General features: G+C 55.5%; 1 protein-coding gene across 1 annotated transcript; it reads left to right on the plus strand.

The window, feature by feature from the left end:
* The first annotated feature begins 15,316 nt into the window (after positions 1–15,316).
* Positions 15,317–17,351, plus strand: LBX1 (ladybird homeobox 1). The gene is made up of 2 exons (XM_057736919.1): positions 15,317–15,774; positions 16,469–17,351. Exons 1-2 carry the CDS (start codon positions 15,450–15,452, stop codon positions 16,990–16,992), a joined length of 849 nt encoding a protein of 282 aa, XP_057592902.1. The 5' UTR covers positions 15,317–15,449; the 3' UTR covers positions 16,993–17,351.
* Positions 17,352–17,833: the final 482 nt, after the last annotated feature.

The raw sequence follows: 17,833 nt of genomic DNA on the forward strand, positions 1-17,833 counted from the left end.
GATGATGCTTTTGAGAGTCAAAGGGGGCTCTGTAAAATAATAATAATAATAATAGCAACAACAACGAAACTTAAGAATAAAAATAATAATAATTTACAGTGGGACAACAAGCATAAATTGGAACTGCGCTGGGCATATGGTCATCTTACCAAAAGCACCCATCTGATCACATTCCTTTCTTGCTCAAAGACCTTCTGTAACTCCCATCGAATTAAGTTTAGACTCATGCTAGCATTCAAGTCCTACCTTTCCAGCCTCTGTCTCATGCACCCCACTCTCCTAGTAAGAACTCCTCACTGGCCCTTGAACATGACTCATGCTATCCCAGTCCTGTGCCTGTGTCCATGTACTTCCTTTCTTCTGGAAATCCTTGTCTTCAACTCTGCCCCACAAATCCTATTTTTGTTTCAAGACTGAAACTGCAAACAACCCTCCGTGACGTCTCCCCTCGTCCTTTTCTTGCACCTCTCTTATAGCACTTCGCATCCCTTAGCAGAATATTATTTCTACTCTTGGCTCTATCAAAGATGCTGATCAGTGGCTGCAAACGGCTCCACTCCCGACCAGCTCTTTGGCTGGGCAGCTGCTTACAGTGTGGCCTGGCATTAAAAGATGAGCTGGGCCAATCCGATTTCCTCTCCTGGGAATTTGAACTATGAAATACAGAGAGACTAGAGCAGTTAGTGGAGGTGATGTAGAGAGAGGCTAGAGAGGCCGGCTGGTCAAATGCAAGTCACAGTTATGAGAAATTATGAGGAAACCCAGGAAGCTCACGACCCTGCACGCGGGTCAGAAGCAGTTATGAGCTGGGGCCCTGGAGGCCGACCTGAGTGAGAATCCTGACTCTTCTGCTTCCTGGCTTGAGCCTGGGCCAGAGTACCTAACCTCCTTGAGCCTCAGTGTTCTCACATGTAAAATGGGGGTAATGAGATTAGCTAACTCATAGTGTTCTTAAGAGGATTAACTGAAGTAAGCATGGAAACCAATCTGTCTGGCTTTCAGTAAGTGCTCAGAACTTGTTAGCTATCATTCCTTTTCCTCCTATAACAACAACAACAAAACCAACAGATTCATTAATGTTAATGAAGAGAGACACACAGGGAAAAGAAGACCCTGTGGGGTGCCTTTTCACCTTACCAAGAGAGAGAAGTTAGTGCTCAGAACTGCCTTGGTCCATGTGCTTCCATATAAAAAGACCCTCCTTTTTTCTTGTGACTATTCAAGGGAACCTGTTTCTTGTAAGCAGGAGGCCCCCTGCCCAGACTCCTGTCTTCCTCTTGGGTCTGGACTTGAGCCCCTCACAGTCCTGGATGATACTCTGTCTCCTGCCTGGGCCTTGAACACAGCTCATGTTCAATGCTTTTGTGAACAAATAAATAAGATTCCAGGTCGTCTCCGAGGAGCATACAGAAAGGCCATATTTAGGGGACTCAGAAATGCCCCGGGTACATTTCTGGGGGAGAGTCAGCCCCCTGGTTCATGGCCTCATCCCTCAAACTAGGAAAGAAGGCAGGCCAAGACCAGGATCACTCTGGAGGACTGATGCTGTGGGGTCCACTTGCTGAGTTCTGGCCTTGCCCACATGCTGCTAGGCCTTGCCTCTTCCTTTCCTCACTCCTTCGCCCAGGAAGAGGCTGTAGGGTCACAGGAGGGGCAAATGAGAGAAGAGAGCCGCTGAGTCAGGTTGCCAGTCTGCTGAAACAGGGCCAAGGCATCGCCTACCAACCTCACCCTCTCCCCTCCTCCCAACCCCGTACCCAGCCACACTCACATCTTTTCCAACCCTTACCTTCATTGTGCTCTTTCTTACTGTGTCACCGTACATGCTATTCCTTCCCCCTCAGATGCCCTTCCCTGCCTTTACCGCCAACGAAAACTCCTAGTGGTCTTTTAACACTCAGTTCAGAGCTGGCCTCCTGCTGGAATCTTCCTGGATCTCCTAGATAAAAGTAAATGCTCCCGCTCTGTGCTCCTATGGTCCTTATGGAGATTTTTATGAAGCAAAGCTCATTACTCCAATTACCTGTGTACTTGTCTGTCTTTCCTCGAGATGATCTCAAGGACAGGAATTCTGTCCTGTTCATCACCATGCCCCCAGTGCTTAGTATAGGATCTGGCACATAGTAGGCTTTCACTAAGTGTTTGTTGACTGACTGAATGAATGTATGAACAGATTAACTGTTTCTTCCAGCTCTGGGACCCCTGGATCCTGCTGTTTTCTCTTCTTCCCTGGCTGTCTTGGGCATTTCTTCAAGTCTTCTACAGTCCTGTGAACTATTTCTCCCAAAGGCACTACTATCCACCCTCAGTCCCAAGCGACATCTGCTGTCTACAATACAGGACACTGCAGGGTTATGGGTCTGCAGTGCTTTGAGGCTAGAGATTTGGGGCTTAGGTATGAAGCAGGAACCACAGGAGAATGAGGACAAAGTGGGGCAGGTTGGGGACTTGAATGTCTTCACTGGCCACTTGGGTCCTGGTGGTGGGTCCAGGCTCTCTCTCCCAGGTAGGCCTCTGACTGGGCTGCCGGGCATGGTTGCCACTTGCCTGCCCTCCTACCTTCCCGGGCCCACGGCTGAGCGGCTGGCAAAGGCAGTACTGGGCCAGCCCGAGCAGACAGCCTTGCGCGATTGCTGGCTCCAGGCCTCCCAGCCCAGCTTGTAGCTCCCCCCAGAGCGGCGGGATTGATTGGCTGCAGCCGGAATGGGCACCAGTCTCCCTGGCTTGGACAGAAACGGGGCCATCTGTTACACCTCTAGTTAAAAGTACATAAAGTTGAGCATTTGTGCGCCGACAATACCACCCCTGACACCCTCCACGCGGCACAGCGCTCCGGCTCCTTGGCAGGCTTGCGCTCTGTGACAGGCCGGCACAGCAACGCCTACATGCTGGCTGGCACCATGGCTCCACCCCCCAGCAGCCTAGCCCAGCTGGGTCCAGCCTAGAAGCCCTAGATTCCACCTGTATCAGAGGGTGGAGGGAAGGAAGGGGACGGGTAGGAGGGTGTATACTGCTGGGCAATTCTTGCTCCAGCTCAGGCTTCCTGGGCTGCAGATGATGCTAGACTTTAGGTTCTGATTTGGGGGAACCCAGTACAGTTGCTCATGCCAGTCCTAGGGGACAGGGCTTCAGGTGGGCCCAGGCTGGCTCTCGGCTCATATCAGGCCTTGGGTTTCCTGGGCCAAGCCAATGAGAAGCGTCCATCTTGTTACCCAATAAGCTCCTGCCTCTTGAGTTTGGAGCCTCACGGTGGCATCTTTCACCAACCCAGAGAACAGCTTTGGACAAGGCTGGGTTCTGGACTGTGGCCTTGGGCTTGGAGTTCTAGACTCTGATTTCTGGGCTCTGGGAGGTGGACCCTGATTTCTGAACCCCAATTTCTGGTCTCTGGCTTTGGGCCTGGACATTCAAGGCATTCCACAAACATCTTTTCCCACTTATAGTCCTCTGGTGCTCCAGTCAGGCCAGCCTACTGTCTCCCAAAACTGCTATGAGCAGCTCTGCCTGCCTCTGTCACTTTGCTGTTGCTGCTCCCTCTCTTTCCAACCTGGAATACGCTATTTCTTCCCTCCAACCTCTCAATCCTTCCCATCTTTTGAGGCCTAGCTCTAGTTCCAGCTCCGCCAGGCAGAATTCTCAGGCTACAGGACTCCTGCCTGCTCTGATCCCTCAGAGGCCCCCTTCCCCACCTGAATGGTTTCTTATGAGGCTTGTCTTGCATGAGACTGGTGCTCTTCTGCACAGGTGGAAACTGGGCTGGCCTTTATCTTGCTCACAGAGTAGAATAGAGGTGGGAGCGTGAGGAGGGAGGAGGCTTTATAAGTGCTGGCCTCAGCTCAGCTCAGCTGTAGGGGAAGGGAGACAGTGACTACAGAGGTGGTACTGGCTCTCCTAGGGGCCACCCTCAGAGCTTTGATGGTCACAGCATGGAAAGCAGATGGCCAGGTAGACAGACAGCTTTTAATTACTCATGTGTTCATATAGTACACATTTATTAAACACCTGCTATGTGCTGAGTCCTGTGTGGAGCATGGAAGAGAAGGAATAGTAAAAAAAAAAAAAAAAAAAAAAGAGAGAGAGAGATTAGACACAGTCCCTGCCCTCAAAGAGCTTACCCATTAGTAAAGGCCACAAGACAAGTTCAAATAATAACTATAATGCCCAATGAACTAACCAAAATCAACAGAAGTGTCCTTGTCTTATGCAACAACAGACTCGCTGGAAAGGACCCAGAAGGTCAGAGACTTTAATATCCATCCTCAGCCAAAAGACATTTATATACATTGCATGAGATAATGTGGGCAAAGCTCTTATTTGGCACAAAATAAGCGACAGTAAAATGACAAAGATGATGATGGCAGTGACTGATTATTAGCCTTCCCAGCTGGTTCAAAGCATACTGCACCTGTTGGGAAAGCTCACTCCCACACAAGGCAGCTCATTCCACTGTTTACACTTCTACCTCTCAGAAAGCCATTCATTCACAAGCGTAAGGTGAAAACATCCTCTCTGTCCCCACTTGGCAACTGTGGTAATCCCACCCCTGGGACCACACAGCAGGCAGGGACTAGGGTGAGGCAAGTGAGATGCCCAAGCACAAAATGTCAGAGGTCGTACACAACACTGAGAACAAGTACCTCCTTAAATTTTGTGGCCCATTCCTCTTATTTGCCTCACCATAGTCCCAGCCCTACCACGCAGTGAGTCCGTACCCTTCCCCAGCCAGCCCCACATGGGAGCAGTCAGATTTCTCAAGTACCCTTAGCTTCCAAAGAAGTGCCTACCAGCAGCCTATAGGATGTGGGGTTACCTGGTACAGCCCCCAAGGATGGGGTGATGGGGACAGAGGAGGACTAAGAATTCTGGGAGGGTGTTAGTTCTAACTCAGGGGACTTACCTCCTCACTCCAATCCTTTCCTGCACAACACCTCCTTCTGGCCTGGTCTAGTTGCCCCCAGCTCTTCCCCATAGCACTGGAACAAAGAAATAAGTAAGGCTGGTGAGCCCAAATCTGGGCCCAAAAACGAACACAGGCGAATGAGTTCTAAAGGACATTGAGCAGTGGGCCTGAATATGGAAAGTCATGTGACTGTTTCTCCTCCTCATGGGCATCCCCAGGTAGGGTGTGTGTGTGTGTAGAAAGCAGAATATAAAGCTTATAGGCCATGGAAAACCCTGGCAGATTGGGATTGGGGGGTGTTGAGGGGAGAGGTAGAGAGCAGGAGGGCTAGGGGAAGAAGCGAAATGGAGTCTAAAGACAGGATGATCTGATGCACTACTTTTCAGCTGGGCACCTCAAACAAACCACTTGAACTTCTGAGTCTCAATCTGCTAGCTGTAAATTGGACTACAAAGACTGTTGCCTACCTACAGGGAGGACCATGTCACCTACTGTGACAGGCCAAGATCCTTACTCGGGTTCAGTCACGTTCATTAGGCTGGGGGTGAGACCCAGACATGCTGAAACTTTCTGGGTTCCGCTCAAACCGGAGTTGCACTCTGCTCCCCAGCCTGGGCTGGGGTCCAGCCTGGGGATCTGTTTTGCCTAGAGCCACTTTTGTGGCCTCCTTGTTTCTCTCCGGCGCCCATCAACCCCTGTCTGGACAAATCCTCGTTTTTTCCTTTCCCGGTTTATAAAGCCCTGTTTACCCCCGCGGCTTCTTCAGCCTCCCAAGAAACAGCCCTGAGACGCAAGAGGCTATAGGATTCCTCTTCCCAATTTCATAGGCACAAACCAAGGCCCGCAGCGGGTTAGAAACGCAGCAGGGAGCTTGAACTCGGCTCTTCCGAGCCGCTCCCCACAGGCTGGGGCCCGAGGGGCCGCTGAGAGACCGCTGGCATGGGCGCGCGGGCTGGGGGCCGCACCGCGGGCTGGGGGGCGGGCGCGGGCGCGCCGGCCAGGGCCTGCGCTTCCCCAGGGCCGCCAGCAGCAGGCGCTGTGGCGGAGGAGTCCTCCGTACCCGAGCATTAAATTAAGAATAGCTCACACTAATCCCTGGCTGTGGAAACAGCGTTTTATTAAATGCTTCACACAGATTTGGTATAATAAAGATGAATATACTATATTCTTTGCCTCCCCCAGAGTGAGACAATAATAAGAGAGGAAAAAAAAAAAACCAGTGTGAAACATAAATACAATGTAATGGGACTTGTGTCGAGGGACGCGTGCCCTGTCGGGGCTGCCACTGGGCGACCTTGCGGCGGGAACTCGTGATGGGATCACCGGGAAGCCGGTATTCCAGTCCTTCCCTGTCCAGTCAGGCGTCTCCAGGCCCCGGCTTCCAGTCTGCCTCACTCCGCTCCCCGTTAGCCAGCCCCCTCTGCCGCTAGCAGGACCCTACCTCAGAGAGGCGCCCCTGGAGAAGGTGAAAGAATCTCCCCCGCGCTGCTCCCCCTCGGACCAGGACTTCCGAAGACGTGGGCCCCACAGGACAGACTGAGCAGATGGATAAACTCGGAAGAGGAAAAACCGAGGAGCGGCTGCTTCTACCTCGGCTCTGCCACCGCCACCTCCCGGGCTCGGGGGTGGGGGTGGGGGTGGGGAGAGTTGCTCTCCCCCTCCCGCCCCAGGAGCCCTCCCAGAACGAGCTGGAAGTCCCTCACGGGGTCTCCTTTCCATCCTTCTCTGGGAGCAGCCACAATCGTTTACCTGAAAATAAGAATTTCAAAGCTTTCCCGGCACGGAAAACGCTTGGCGATTCAGCGCAACCCCTCCCCGCTGAGGTGGCTGGCCCCGAGAGGGCTCGATTCGCCAGTCCAAGCGAGGCTGCGCGGCTTAAACTCACGAGCGCCTCGGAACCGGATGTAGGTTCGAATCCCACCTGGGCCGTTGACCAGCGGGATGCCATCTTAACCTCAGTTTCTTCTTCGGCAAAACCAAGATGTGGTGAGGATTAGGAGACGTTTCTAACGCCTGGCAACCTATCAGCTGTAAAAAAGAAAAATAAAAAGCAGCTACCAGCTGCTCTCGAAGTTTTCGTTACAATAAACGAATTCTAGTATTCTCCCGAACCTCACTTCCTCCTTAGGCCCCAAAGCCGGCAACCCCTTTCCCCAAACGAATCAAAAGATTTAGTCTCCCATCACTGTCCCTAAATCTCTTGACCTTTGTCCCGTCAAGGCTTAAAGAAGTTAAGAGACTTACCCAAGATCACACAGCCGGCCGGCGGTGGAGCCGTTTGAGGTCAAGGTGCCATCAGTCCATCTCACCTGCCTCTGCAAAGACACCCGAGCGGGCCTGCTGCGGAAGCCTTTCGAAATTTGGCCTCGTACCCCGCGGCCCGGCTGAGGCCTCAAGACGGGCAGGGTATGTCCAGGCCTCCACAGGCCCACGGCACCGCACCAAACGAAGAAAAACAAATGCAAAAAGGCGTAGGGAAGAGGAAGGGCAGGAGGCAGCGGCATACGACTAACATTCCGATGGGGCGAGGGCGGCGCAGGGAAGGCGGGACGCGAGCTGCCTTCCGCCGGGCTTCTCGTCGGGCGGCCCGCGACACCGGTGGAGACCAGACTGCGGGCCGTGTTCGCGCCGGCCCCGGGAGGGCCCGCGGGGCCAGTGCGGGGGTCCCGGCCCGAAGTTCCCTACGTGGGAGTAGGGAGGCTGCTGAAGAGAGGGCGGGGTCGACCTAATGGAAGTGAAGGGGCCTGGGGAAGAGCTGGAGGAATCAAGCGTCGGTGGGTGTTTGCTGAGATGACTGTGATCCCTCGAGATCAGGAACCCAGGGACTTGTAATGGAAAAGCCAAAGGAAGCTGGTTCCGCTCAAACGAAATAAGGCTGCGGGCAGTACGCACTTCGCCTCTCAGGCCCAGCAGCCTGGGGCTCCCTTCCGCCCCAGGCGAGCTTGGGGACCACTGCCGACGCCGCGGGCTAGTGCGGCGGTAACTGCATCTATGGGTATGGGAGAGGCGGGGGCGCAGAGGCAGAACCTGGGGATCACAGTAGGTGAAAGTCCCGTGGCTTCCCTGGAGCTTCACTCTGATCACAAGGAAAATCCTGGCCCAGACGAAGCAGCTCGAGCTCCTGGGCGCCTGGGCTCTGAGCACAGGAGCCTGCCTTCTCTACTTCGCTCAGAGCCACGCCGCCCGCGTTCTCTGTGCGGTTGGGCACTACCACAGCTCGGTTTTCCGCAGGTCGGGCCCCGTATTCTGGCCCTGGTCCCGCCGCCTATCTTCTCTTGCCCGGGGTCTTAAGAGCGGCTTAGCTGGGATGCCCTCTGACGGTGGGGCCCGAGGGAATCGGGGACCAGAGTCTCCTGGGATTGGGGCGGGCAGAATCCAGGATGCTAGGGGGCAGGGGGTCTTCTATATGGCTCCGCTCCTCAAGCGCCTTAGTGACACCCCCCCCCCCCTCAGCTGGAACGCTAGCGGAGGCGCTGGCGGCGGCGCTAATGCAATGAGCCCCCGCGTGGCTGCTGAATTATTCACGTGCAGTTTATTATGAGAAGCCTGACTCAGGCCTTTCCCGCGCCCGCCTAGCCACGCTGGCCGGCTCCTAGGTCTCCTCACCTCTTCCCGCCTAGGTTTCTCCGCCTGTCCACCTGGTATAGCCCAGGCTGTGTTGCCTGGCCTGCAGCCCGGCGCCTGCCCACAGGCAGAGACCTCTATGGAATGGGAAGCCTGACCACCATTAGCGGTTTTGCTCAGACCCAGGAGTTTCTTTAGTGAGAGAGGTCAGTTCTTGGAGCTTCCGAAGATGGTGAAGAGAATGGAACCCCCATGTGGACTCAGGAGCAGCAAAGGCTGGGGTGCAGCCTCTCCTCAACTCCCCCCCACCCCTTCAGCCCCAAACAGCCATCCTAGGAGCCCACCAGCCCCTGTCTCAAGCTGCAGACCTGATGGGGGTGCACACAGGACCAAGGATTTCATCCCAACCTCAGCAGCTCAATGCCCAGGCCAGGGAGGGAGGAAGTACGAGGCACTCTGTCTCCCTCTCTGGGCTGGTGCTTCTGGCCTCCTGCTTAGCTGTTCCCCTTGCTGGGAAAGTGGTCCTCACTTCTGCACCTACCCCAGTGCTCCTGGATTTTCAAGGCTCATTTCAAATGCCACCTCCACTGGGAGAGAACCAGACTCACCCCACTATCTACCGTCTTCATAGTCCCCTGGGTTACTGGGGTGGGGGTGTGTTTCCTGCCACTCCTGCCTGCCCATCACTCTCCTTATTTTATCTGTGCTTTCTCTCTGCTTCTGGGCCCAAAATATGATGGGGACTCAATCCTGGTTTGTTTTTTGTTTTGTGTTTTAAAGAGAGGGTGAACAAACTCCATCCTGAGTCAGCCCATACCATAGATGGGTCCAGAACCAAGGACTGCCCCCCCTCCCCATGGCCAAAAAGCATTAAAGAATGAGGTCTCTATGCCCCTTTGTGTATGTTGGAGGTGTGAGCAGAAGGAATGCCTCACACATCTGCACACAGCTGGCAAAACAATGCTACCCTTCTCTTACACCCCTCTTCCTCTCTCTGGGGCACAGGTAGGGGTCCCTGTCTGGCTCTCCCTTTTGTCTCTTATTATTCATTTAATTTATTCATTCAATGAAAGCCTGGAGAACCCTTGATATATGCCAGGCTGGCATAGGCATGGAGAGCAGTTTCAGGTCCCCAAGTTTACAGCCATGTGTAGAGAGAGGCAGAAGGGCGGGTGACAAACCAGCAGTTCATGGAAATCTGACAGTGACTCCAAGTGGGGTGTGCTAAGGGAGCACAGAGGACTGAATAGGGCATGGAAGGCTCCCCAAGATGAGATGAGCACTAAAAAGAGCAAGAGGTGCTGGGCAGGGAATTCCTTGGCTGTCCAGTGATTAGGACTCGGTATTCTCACTACCGGGTCCCAGGTTCGATCCCTGGTTAGGGAACTAAAATCCCATAAGCTGTGCAGTGCAGCCAAAAAAAAAAAAGGTGCCAGGAAAGGAAGCAATAGAGATCCTTCCCGCCCCAGGTTGACGGGAGCAGCAAAGGCTTGAAACCAAAAAAGAGGGCTGCCCTGGAGGCTACAGAATATGGTCACCTGGGCCTTGAGCACCTCTCCCCATCTCTACCTGTCCATATCACTCAGTGGTCTGCCTGTGCCCCCCACGCTTCCGCTTCCAAAGGGCAGTCAATTCCCCCATGCAGAGCTCAGATGCCAAGAAGAGGTTGGCCCATGTGGTGGGACCACCCTGTCACTAGGCTCTGAAGGAGTTCAGTTCACAAAAGAAGTTGGGGAGGTGGGAGGAGAGAAGCAGGGAAAGGAACTTTCCAAAAAGTTGCCCTGGTCATAGACTCTCCCCCCATCTCTCTTTGCCGGAAGATGTCCTGAGAGCTGGGCCTGGCCAGAGACAACAGGGCAGGTCCAGAAGTAGGCTTGGAGCCTGACCTGAATTTTGGAGCAGCTGGTTCCCTGCTCCCCAGGCTGACAGCTTCCCTACCCCTTCCCCTATTGGCCTGCTTCTGGCCTTAACCTTTTCTGGGTCTCCAACCCCATTTGAGAATCCAATGTGTTAAGTAATATTGCCCCTGGAAAAAAATATGCACATTTGGGCTCACATACATAATTTTATACACAATTTCTGGGATCTGCAGAGCCCCTAAAGCCCATTTAAGGAACCTTTGGGCTCCGGTTAAAAACCTCATTGTTCCAAGATTAAGACTTGAATCAGAAAAAACAGTCTTCAAATTCTAATTACTCCCAAACAGGCTGTGTGACTTTGAATGTGTTACTTAACTTCTCTGGGCCTCATTTTCCTTGAATGTAAAATCGGGGTAATAGCAGCAGCTAGCTCACAGGGTTGTGAGTAATAAATGAAATCAATAAAATTCTTAGCCAGAAGCCAAGCACATGGTAAGAGCTTATGGTGTTTATTGTCATGGTTGTTGTTGTTACTGCAGAAGGTGGCCCAGGGCAGAATATAAAAACCAAGTGGGCAGTCCTGGTTCAGCCAGGGTGGCAGAAAGCCATCTATCGGAGTCTACTTCTACAGCAGAAGAAACACTCTGAATTCCACAAGGAGCGTCACAGTAGCAGGTCCCTGGGGGACAAAAATGATCCCAGTTGGTGGTCAACTCATTTCAAGGGATGTCGCTACCTTTTTTCTGAGGGAAGCTCTGGCCTGAAGGCCAAGGCTGGTGTGTACACAAATAATCAGAAAATGAATGGGGCTACCAAAACAATCTGGATTAAAGCCGATGGAGCCGTTGGAGGTTCACCTGAATTATTCTCCCATGCTAAGAAATAACTCACTTTGTCTGAGTCTACAGGGTCCCCTTATCCTCACAATTCATGAAATGTTCTTTCCCTCCTCTTTGTCCGGAATAGTCACTGAACTAGGGGAAAAGCAGATTTGGGGCAGAATAATCCCTTCCCCTTTCACTGGAGACTGAATAAGGTTGGACCCTGGTGGCATAGGCAGCAAGCAAGAACTCAGGAGTCAGTATACAGTGTAGACCAGGTTCTGAAGACAGGCATTCCCTCTGTGGAGCAGACTCCAGGACCAGCTGCTTCTACCTCCAGGGAAGAAGACACTGGCCCAGATGACCAGCGGTGGGGGACCCCAGAGTGTCTTCCTGACCCAGTATTGGATCCCACAAAGGGGGTTGAGCAGAAGGTGAGATCCTGGAGCAATGGCAGAGTTCCTTCCCACCAACACTTACCCTACCTGCCTCTGAGTTACTCCCCTTTCCAAATCTCACAATCTCCAAAACTCCTCTGAGGTGGGACCACCAAAGCCCAAGCCTTCCCCCTCCACAATACACGATTGTTTATACTCCATTTGCTTGACAAAAACTCATTCAACCAATACTTGAGGGAACCCAGGTTTCTGCCTGGCCTGTGATTGTCTGAAGTGGATGGAATCCCCACATCAGGGACCCTGCCCTTAAGCATCTCCCATTCAGGCAGGAGAGGGAGTGAGGCTGAGGGCAAACCCAAAACACAGCTCCTAGCTCTGCGGAAGAAGCCAGTGGATTTGGGCTCCTAGGAGTTCAGAAGATCTCAACTTCCTACACACTGGGGTCCGGAGTGGGGGAAAATCCACAGGGTTGGGGAAAAAAATCAGTGGGGCAGTTGGGCTTGTTTTTGAAGATAAGCTGGATGAGGTGATGGGGGTAGGGGGCCCTAAACAACAAAATGGGCAGGTGACACCATGTGCCCCCTGATTTCCCAGCTATGCTGGCCAAAGCTGTTTGGCCAGCCAAGAGCACAACCAAATAGGCCCCAAAGCCCCAAACCATGGAATTGGGTGGCAGGTATCTGCCAGGAAGGGAAGAAGAGATTTGGCGATGGTGGGTGAAAGGGGTAACATAGCAGATGATTGTGGAATGTCCTGTTCACTTTGACACAATGTGGCCAGAGACTAAAGGTCCAGGGAAACAGGGCTCCAGTGGAGAAATTCTATGCTCCCACCCCTCTGCTCCCCAATTCACATTCCTCACCTTCCTGACAGTCTCACAATAATCCTGAACTCTGCTGGTCCTGAGGGACTGGGAGATGGGTAACAGCAGGGTTGTCCTTAAGATCCTGTCTTTCAGACCAATTATCAGGTGTGGAGACAGGAACAGACTGGAAGAATGAGGGAGGAGTATTGGAGGGAGCTCCTCAGGAGGATGGGGACCAAAGAGTCCCTGTTTCCTGATCTGGAGGGGTCTCCTCTGCTAGCATGGGAGTTATGGCTTGCCTGAGGCTCTGGGTCAAGGCTTTGGGGGTTATGGCAGGAAAGGGCTGTGGGCCTGAGGCTGAGGCAGGATCCTGAGAACAGGAGTTGAGAGGAGAGAGGGAGAAAGCAGACCCCTTTCGGTCCCAGAGCTTCCAAGCTAGCAGGGTTCAGCCCCCTGGAGCCCTCTTCTTCAGTTCCCTCTCCACAATCTCTGGACTCTGACTCCAGGCCCGGCCTCACTTCATGACTCCCAGAGCAGCACTGATACATCAGAGACAGGCCTGCCTTGGGGATAGTTGTGCAGCTCTGGGGGAACATTCTCACCATTCTTGTTTCTAAAGCACATGTCCTCCCCCCAAAATGCAGGACAAAGATGGGGAAGAGGGTAGGTAGCTCTTCCCAGCATTGCCAAGCAGGCCTGGGGCAGGCAGTGAGGTCCCAAACAAGAATCCTCTCTCCCTACACAGTCCCTTTTTACTCTGGAGAGATGCAAGCCTTGTTCCAAACAAATAACTAACTGGGAGATAAAGAAACTAATCTCTGATGCTCAGAGGACCCTATGCTAGAGGCATCCAGGAAGAGAACCTGTCCCCTGCCCCACAGCCCAGTTTAGTTTGCTTTCTGGAGCAGGTATGAAGGGGCAAGAAGCCCAAGTGGTCCTATTCTTCTCATCCCAACATAATCACAGTCCTCTGAACTGGCCTCTCTGGGGCCTTCTCTGGACCAAATAGGTCTGCCAGACTGCACTGCCTGCCCAGGAGTTTACAAACAAAGCCAGGGAAAGGGCTGAGGTTGTATGTGGGGAGGAGAACAGCTCTTCTTCCCTTGGCTACAACCCCTCTTCTCCTCCCCTCCTTTCTATAGGGGCACAAATTGAAAATTAGGGTGGCAGGGCAAGAGGCCCCACACAAACCAAAGGAAGGACTTAGAAAAAAAAAAAAAGGCAGCCCCCTTGGGTGCCTCAGGGGAATGAAAGACATAGGTAAGGGTTCAAGCACGCCCAAATACCCACAGGTTCACACACGTTTACACAAACATACACATGGAGAACCACACACAGATATACATATTCAAAAGCATAAACATTCAAATACCGATGCATACAAATGCTCGCCTGATATGTACAGAGTTCGGGCCGTAGGGTTTCCAGAGCCCAGTCTGACACGAATCCCAGCTCCCTGTGGGTTGCTGAGAGCGCAGCCCCAGCCGTGGCCCGGCCCCCTCCGGGCCCCCGCCCCGCATCCGGAACAGCTGGAGTCGGCCTGGCGGTGCACTCAAGCCGGGCCCTGGGCTGGGCGGGGCCGGCAGCGGGGCCCCGGCCGCGGCCGGGCAGAGCGCAGCGGGGAGGCCCCGAGCCTGCCCCGTTAGCTCCGGCACCCAGCCCGGCTACCACGGTGGGACGCCAGTCACCAGACGGACCGTGGCCCCAGCCGGCCCGGAGAGCCGCGGCCGGAGAAGAGTGTGCAAGATTGCCGGAGGAGGTAAGGCTGTCGCTTCGGGCTCAGGCCGGGGGAGAGGTGCCTAGAGCCACCAACAACTCCCCCTTCCATCTCTCGGTTGGGGAAGGCTGTGTGCTCTGACTGGCCTCCTCCCCCAACCCCTAGGATCCCCCACCCCCGTGTCCTATGTCACCTCACCCAGGGCTGCAGAGCCTCCTTGGACCTCCCGCGGGCCAACCCCGAGGGCTGCAGATTCCTTCTCCCCGGGCGCGTTGCCCAAGGCCGTGGGTGAGGGGCAAGTGGATCTAGAGGTAGAGAAGCTGGGTTCTTGGTCTCAGCTCGGCAAAGTCCGCTCTGGGCGGCAACAGGGCCCACCTAGTCTCCTGGTCTTACCTGGCCCGTGCGGCGGCTGCATACCTCCCGGGTTGAGCTCTTGCCGCCCTTCTCGGGCGCCAAATCCCGGGTTGGAGAGCCTGAGACCTCCGGGCCAGCGCTGCCATCACAGCCAGGCCGGCGGGAGGCGGGTGCGCCCAGAGCGCGGCTCGCAGTTTGGGGTGGGGGCGGCGGCTTTTCAGTCGCCGGAGGTTCGGGTGCAATAAAGGCGCTGCTAATGTAATTTACAAACAGCTCGGGCCGAGCGCGGCGCAGCGGCCGAACTGACAGGCGCATTAGGCAGGCTAATTCCAGCCGGCTCCTCCTACCCCAGGCCCGCTAATTAATGAGCTTCCCAACTTAGAGCCTCCTGCATTGGACAGACAGAGAGTGAAAGAGAGGACGAGGGAGAGGGGGAGAAGGAGAGAGACGGGGGGAGCAGAGAAGAGAGAAGAGAGAGGGAGGGAGGGAGAGAAGAGGAGGAGAGAGAACAGAGAGAAAGAAGAGAGGAGAAAGACAGAGAGAAAGAGAGCGAGAGAAGTGCCGCTGCTGATAATTGATTACTCCTCGATCAAGGCTAACTTGTTAGCAATAGTCAATTGCCCCATCTCTCCGCCTCCCCTCGCAGTACGGGATCGGCGCCCTCGCCTCGGCTCTTCTAACTGCCGTCGCCAAGACCCGGGGCCAGGAGCCGCCGCGGAGCCACCTGACACCTTTAAATAGCAGCGGGGCTGGCGAAACTGGAGCCCCGCGCGGCGCGCCCCGGCTCGGGCCCCGGATTGCTGGAAGCCCCGGCGGCGGCAGAGCCCGCGTCAGCGCCCTCCTCCTGGGGCCCCGTGCGGCTCTGCTCGCCTCTGCCGCTGCGCTAATCCGCCCCGAGCCCGGCCCGCGCCCTGCCCGGCGCGGCCTCCTTCCCGCCTGCCGCCCGCCCGCGCCGTCCGGCGCCCGAGCCGCCCGCGGGCTGGGTCCCCGAGGCCCTAGCCGCCCGGGCCGGGCCCCCAAACGAGGCCGACATGACTTCCAAGGAGGACAGCAAGGCGGCGCCGGGGGAGGAGAGGCGGCGCAGCCCGCTGGACCACCTGCCTCCGCCCGCCAACTCCAACAAGCCGCTGACGCCGTTCAGCATCGAGGACATCCTCAACAAGCCGTCTGTGCGGAGAAGTTACTCGCTGTGCGGGGCGGCGCACCTGCTGGCGGCCGCGGACAAGCACGCGCCGGGCGGCTTGCCCCTGGCGGGCCGCGCGCTGCTCTCGCAGACCTCGCCGCTGTGCGCGCTGGAGGAACTCGCCAGCAAGACTTTTAAGGGGCTGGAGGTCAGCGTCCTGCAGGCAGCTGAAGGTAGGCGCCACCACTGGGTTCCCCGGCGTCCAGCACCCCGCGCCCGGCTCCATGTGTCCCACGCATGGTGCTCTGTGCCTCTGTCCGCCTCCTTCCGCGCCGGCCGTCAGGGCCCTCCAGCCCAAGCCGCTGCCGCTGGGAGTGGAGATGCGTGGGACAGGACCCAAACCCTATTTCCTAAGGACCTCTGGATAGGCCAGAGTCGAGTGACCGCGGAGGGGAGGCGCGAACCCAAGACCTCTCTCAGTCTGCCTACTCTGCCTGGCTCCCTCCCGTTCTCAGTGGCCTGGGCACTCCTAGCCCTGTTCCTGGGGTGGAGTATGAAGAGCCTTTGCTGGGACCTTTTGGGTAGGGGTAGAGTCGGGTTGATTGTGACGAGATGGAGAGCCAACATACACACCCAGTCAGGGCGTCCCTGTCTGGCTCTCATATCCTAGCGACCTCGGGTCTTTCAAACCAACTCTGAAGTGACTGGGCAGAGACCAAAACATTTTTTCTAGGGACTTCCGGTAGACGAGAAATGGGGGAAGGGGGTTTGCCATAGCCTAGGCTTGCCCTAGTCCGGGTGGCCAAATCTAATCCGATAAGGGAACAGCGGCAGACTGCAGGCCGGATGGGTCTAGGTGGGGTGAGTAAGGGCCGGGGTGGGGTCTCCTCTCCCTTGGCGCAAGCCTATACTTTGGTTTCCTCGCAGGCCGGGACGGGATGACCATCTTTGGGCAGCGGCAGACCCCCAAGAAGCGGCGAAAGTCGCGCACGGCCTTCACCAACCACCAGATCTACGAGTTGGAGAAGCGCTTCCTCTACCAGAAGTACCTGTCCCCCGCCGATCGCGACCAAATTGCGCAGCAGCTGGGCCTCACCAATGCTCAGGTCATCACCTGGTTCCAGAATCGGCGTGCCAAGCTCAAACGGGACCTGGAGGAGATGAAGGCCGACGTGGAGTCCGCCAAGAAACTGGGCCCCAGCGGGCAGATGGACATCGTGGCTCTGGCCGAACTCGAGCAGAACTCGGAGGCCGCGGGCGGCGGCGGCGGCGGCGGCTGCGGCAGGGCTAAGTCAAGGCCTGGCTCTCCGGCACTCCCCCCAGGCGCCCCGCAGGCCCCGGGCGCCGGGCCCCTGCAGCTCTCGCCCGCCTCCCCGCTCACGGACCAGCCGGCCAGCAGCCAGGACTGCTCGGAGGACGAGGAAGACGAAGAGATCGACGTGGACGATTGAGCGGCGCCCGGCATCTTCTGCCACCCCCGGTTCCTAGCGCCGTTCGCCCGCCGCCTCCCGACCGGACCTCCGAGGGGAGCTGGGACCTCCTCTGCAACTCCCGCCTTCTCCCCGTTCCTGGCCCGGACTCGGCTCTCGGCAGCCGCCTCTCCCTCTCGAAGCAATAAACCCGGGCTGGCCGGCCGAGCCGGCCGCCGCGCGGCCTCCGCCGCCCCGGGAGCCCTCGCCATGCAATTATGTATGGCTTCTGTATAAATATTTAAACCTATATATCGGGTTCTTCCCACCGCAGCCTGACTTTTTTCTCTCTTTCTTTCTTTTATTTTTTAAAATCTCGGAGATTTCTATGTTTTCAAAGCCCAGGCTGCCGAGGTTGCTGAGGGCGAGGCAGAATCGAGGGTAACGAACACTTAACCTCCAGGTCTGGAGGAGGGGCCGCCCCGACTTTTTGATTTTTCTTTGCATGTGGCGAATGCACCGGCCCTCTCCCTCCTCACCTCCCTAGGCCTATTGCAGTTGACTTCCTTTATTTTCTTCTGCCTTTATTCCCTCCGGCGTGGGAAGGGGCTGAGGCGGGCAACCGGGCCCTGACTTGCAAGTTTCAAATCGATGTTTTCTTCCCCTCTGTGAGAGAAGTCTGTTTTCGATGCCATTTTTGCCTCCTAATGCCCAGTAACGCTATTTTTAAGATTCCTCCCCACCCTCTCTCGGTTGCCTTGTACTGACTATTGGGGTCCGGGTCTTAGGGACAAAGCAGGGGGAAATCCAACAAGGAACCAATCAACCAACAAACCAACGAAAACGGAACCCAAAGCCCAATAATTATTTTTTACTCTTTTTA

Source organism: Hippopotamus amphibius, chromosome 5 (assembly GCF_030028045.1).
Source record: "Hippopotamus amphibius kiboko isolate mHipAmp2 chromosome 5, mHipAmp2.hap2, whole genome shotgun sequence".
NCBI classification, from domain to species: domain Eukaryota; kingdom Metazoa; phylum Chordata; class Mammalia; order Artiodactyla; family Hippopotamidae; genus Hippopotamus; species Hippopotamus amphibius.

Excerpts from the sequence above, each read along its gene's own strand:
- LBX1 (XM_057736919.1), top strand. The coding sequence starts at position 15,450 with ATGACTTCCAAGGAGGACAGCAAGGCGGCGCCGGGGGAGGAGAGGCGG. Across the intron at positions 15,775-16,468 it reads CGTCCTGCAGGCAGCTGAAG|GCCGGGACGGGATGACCATC; the intron begins GTAGGCGCCACC and ends GTTTCCTCGCAG.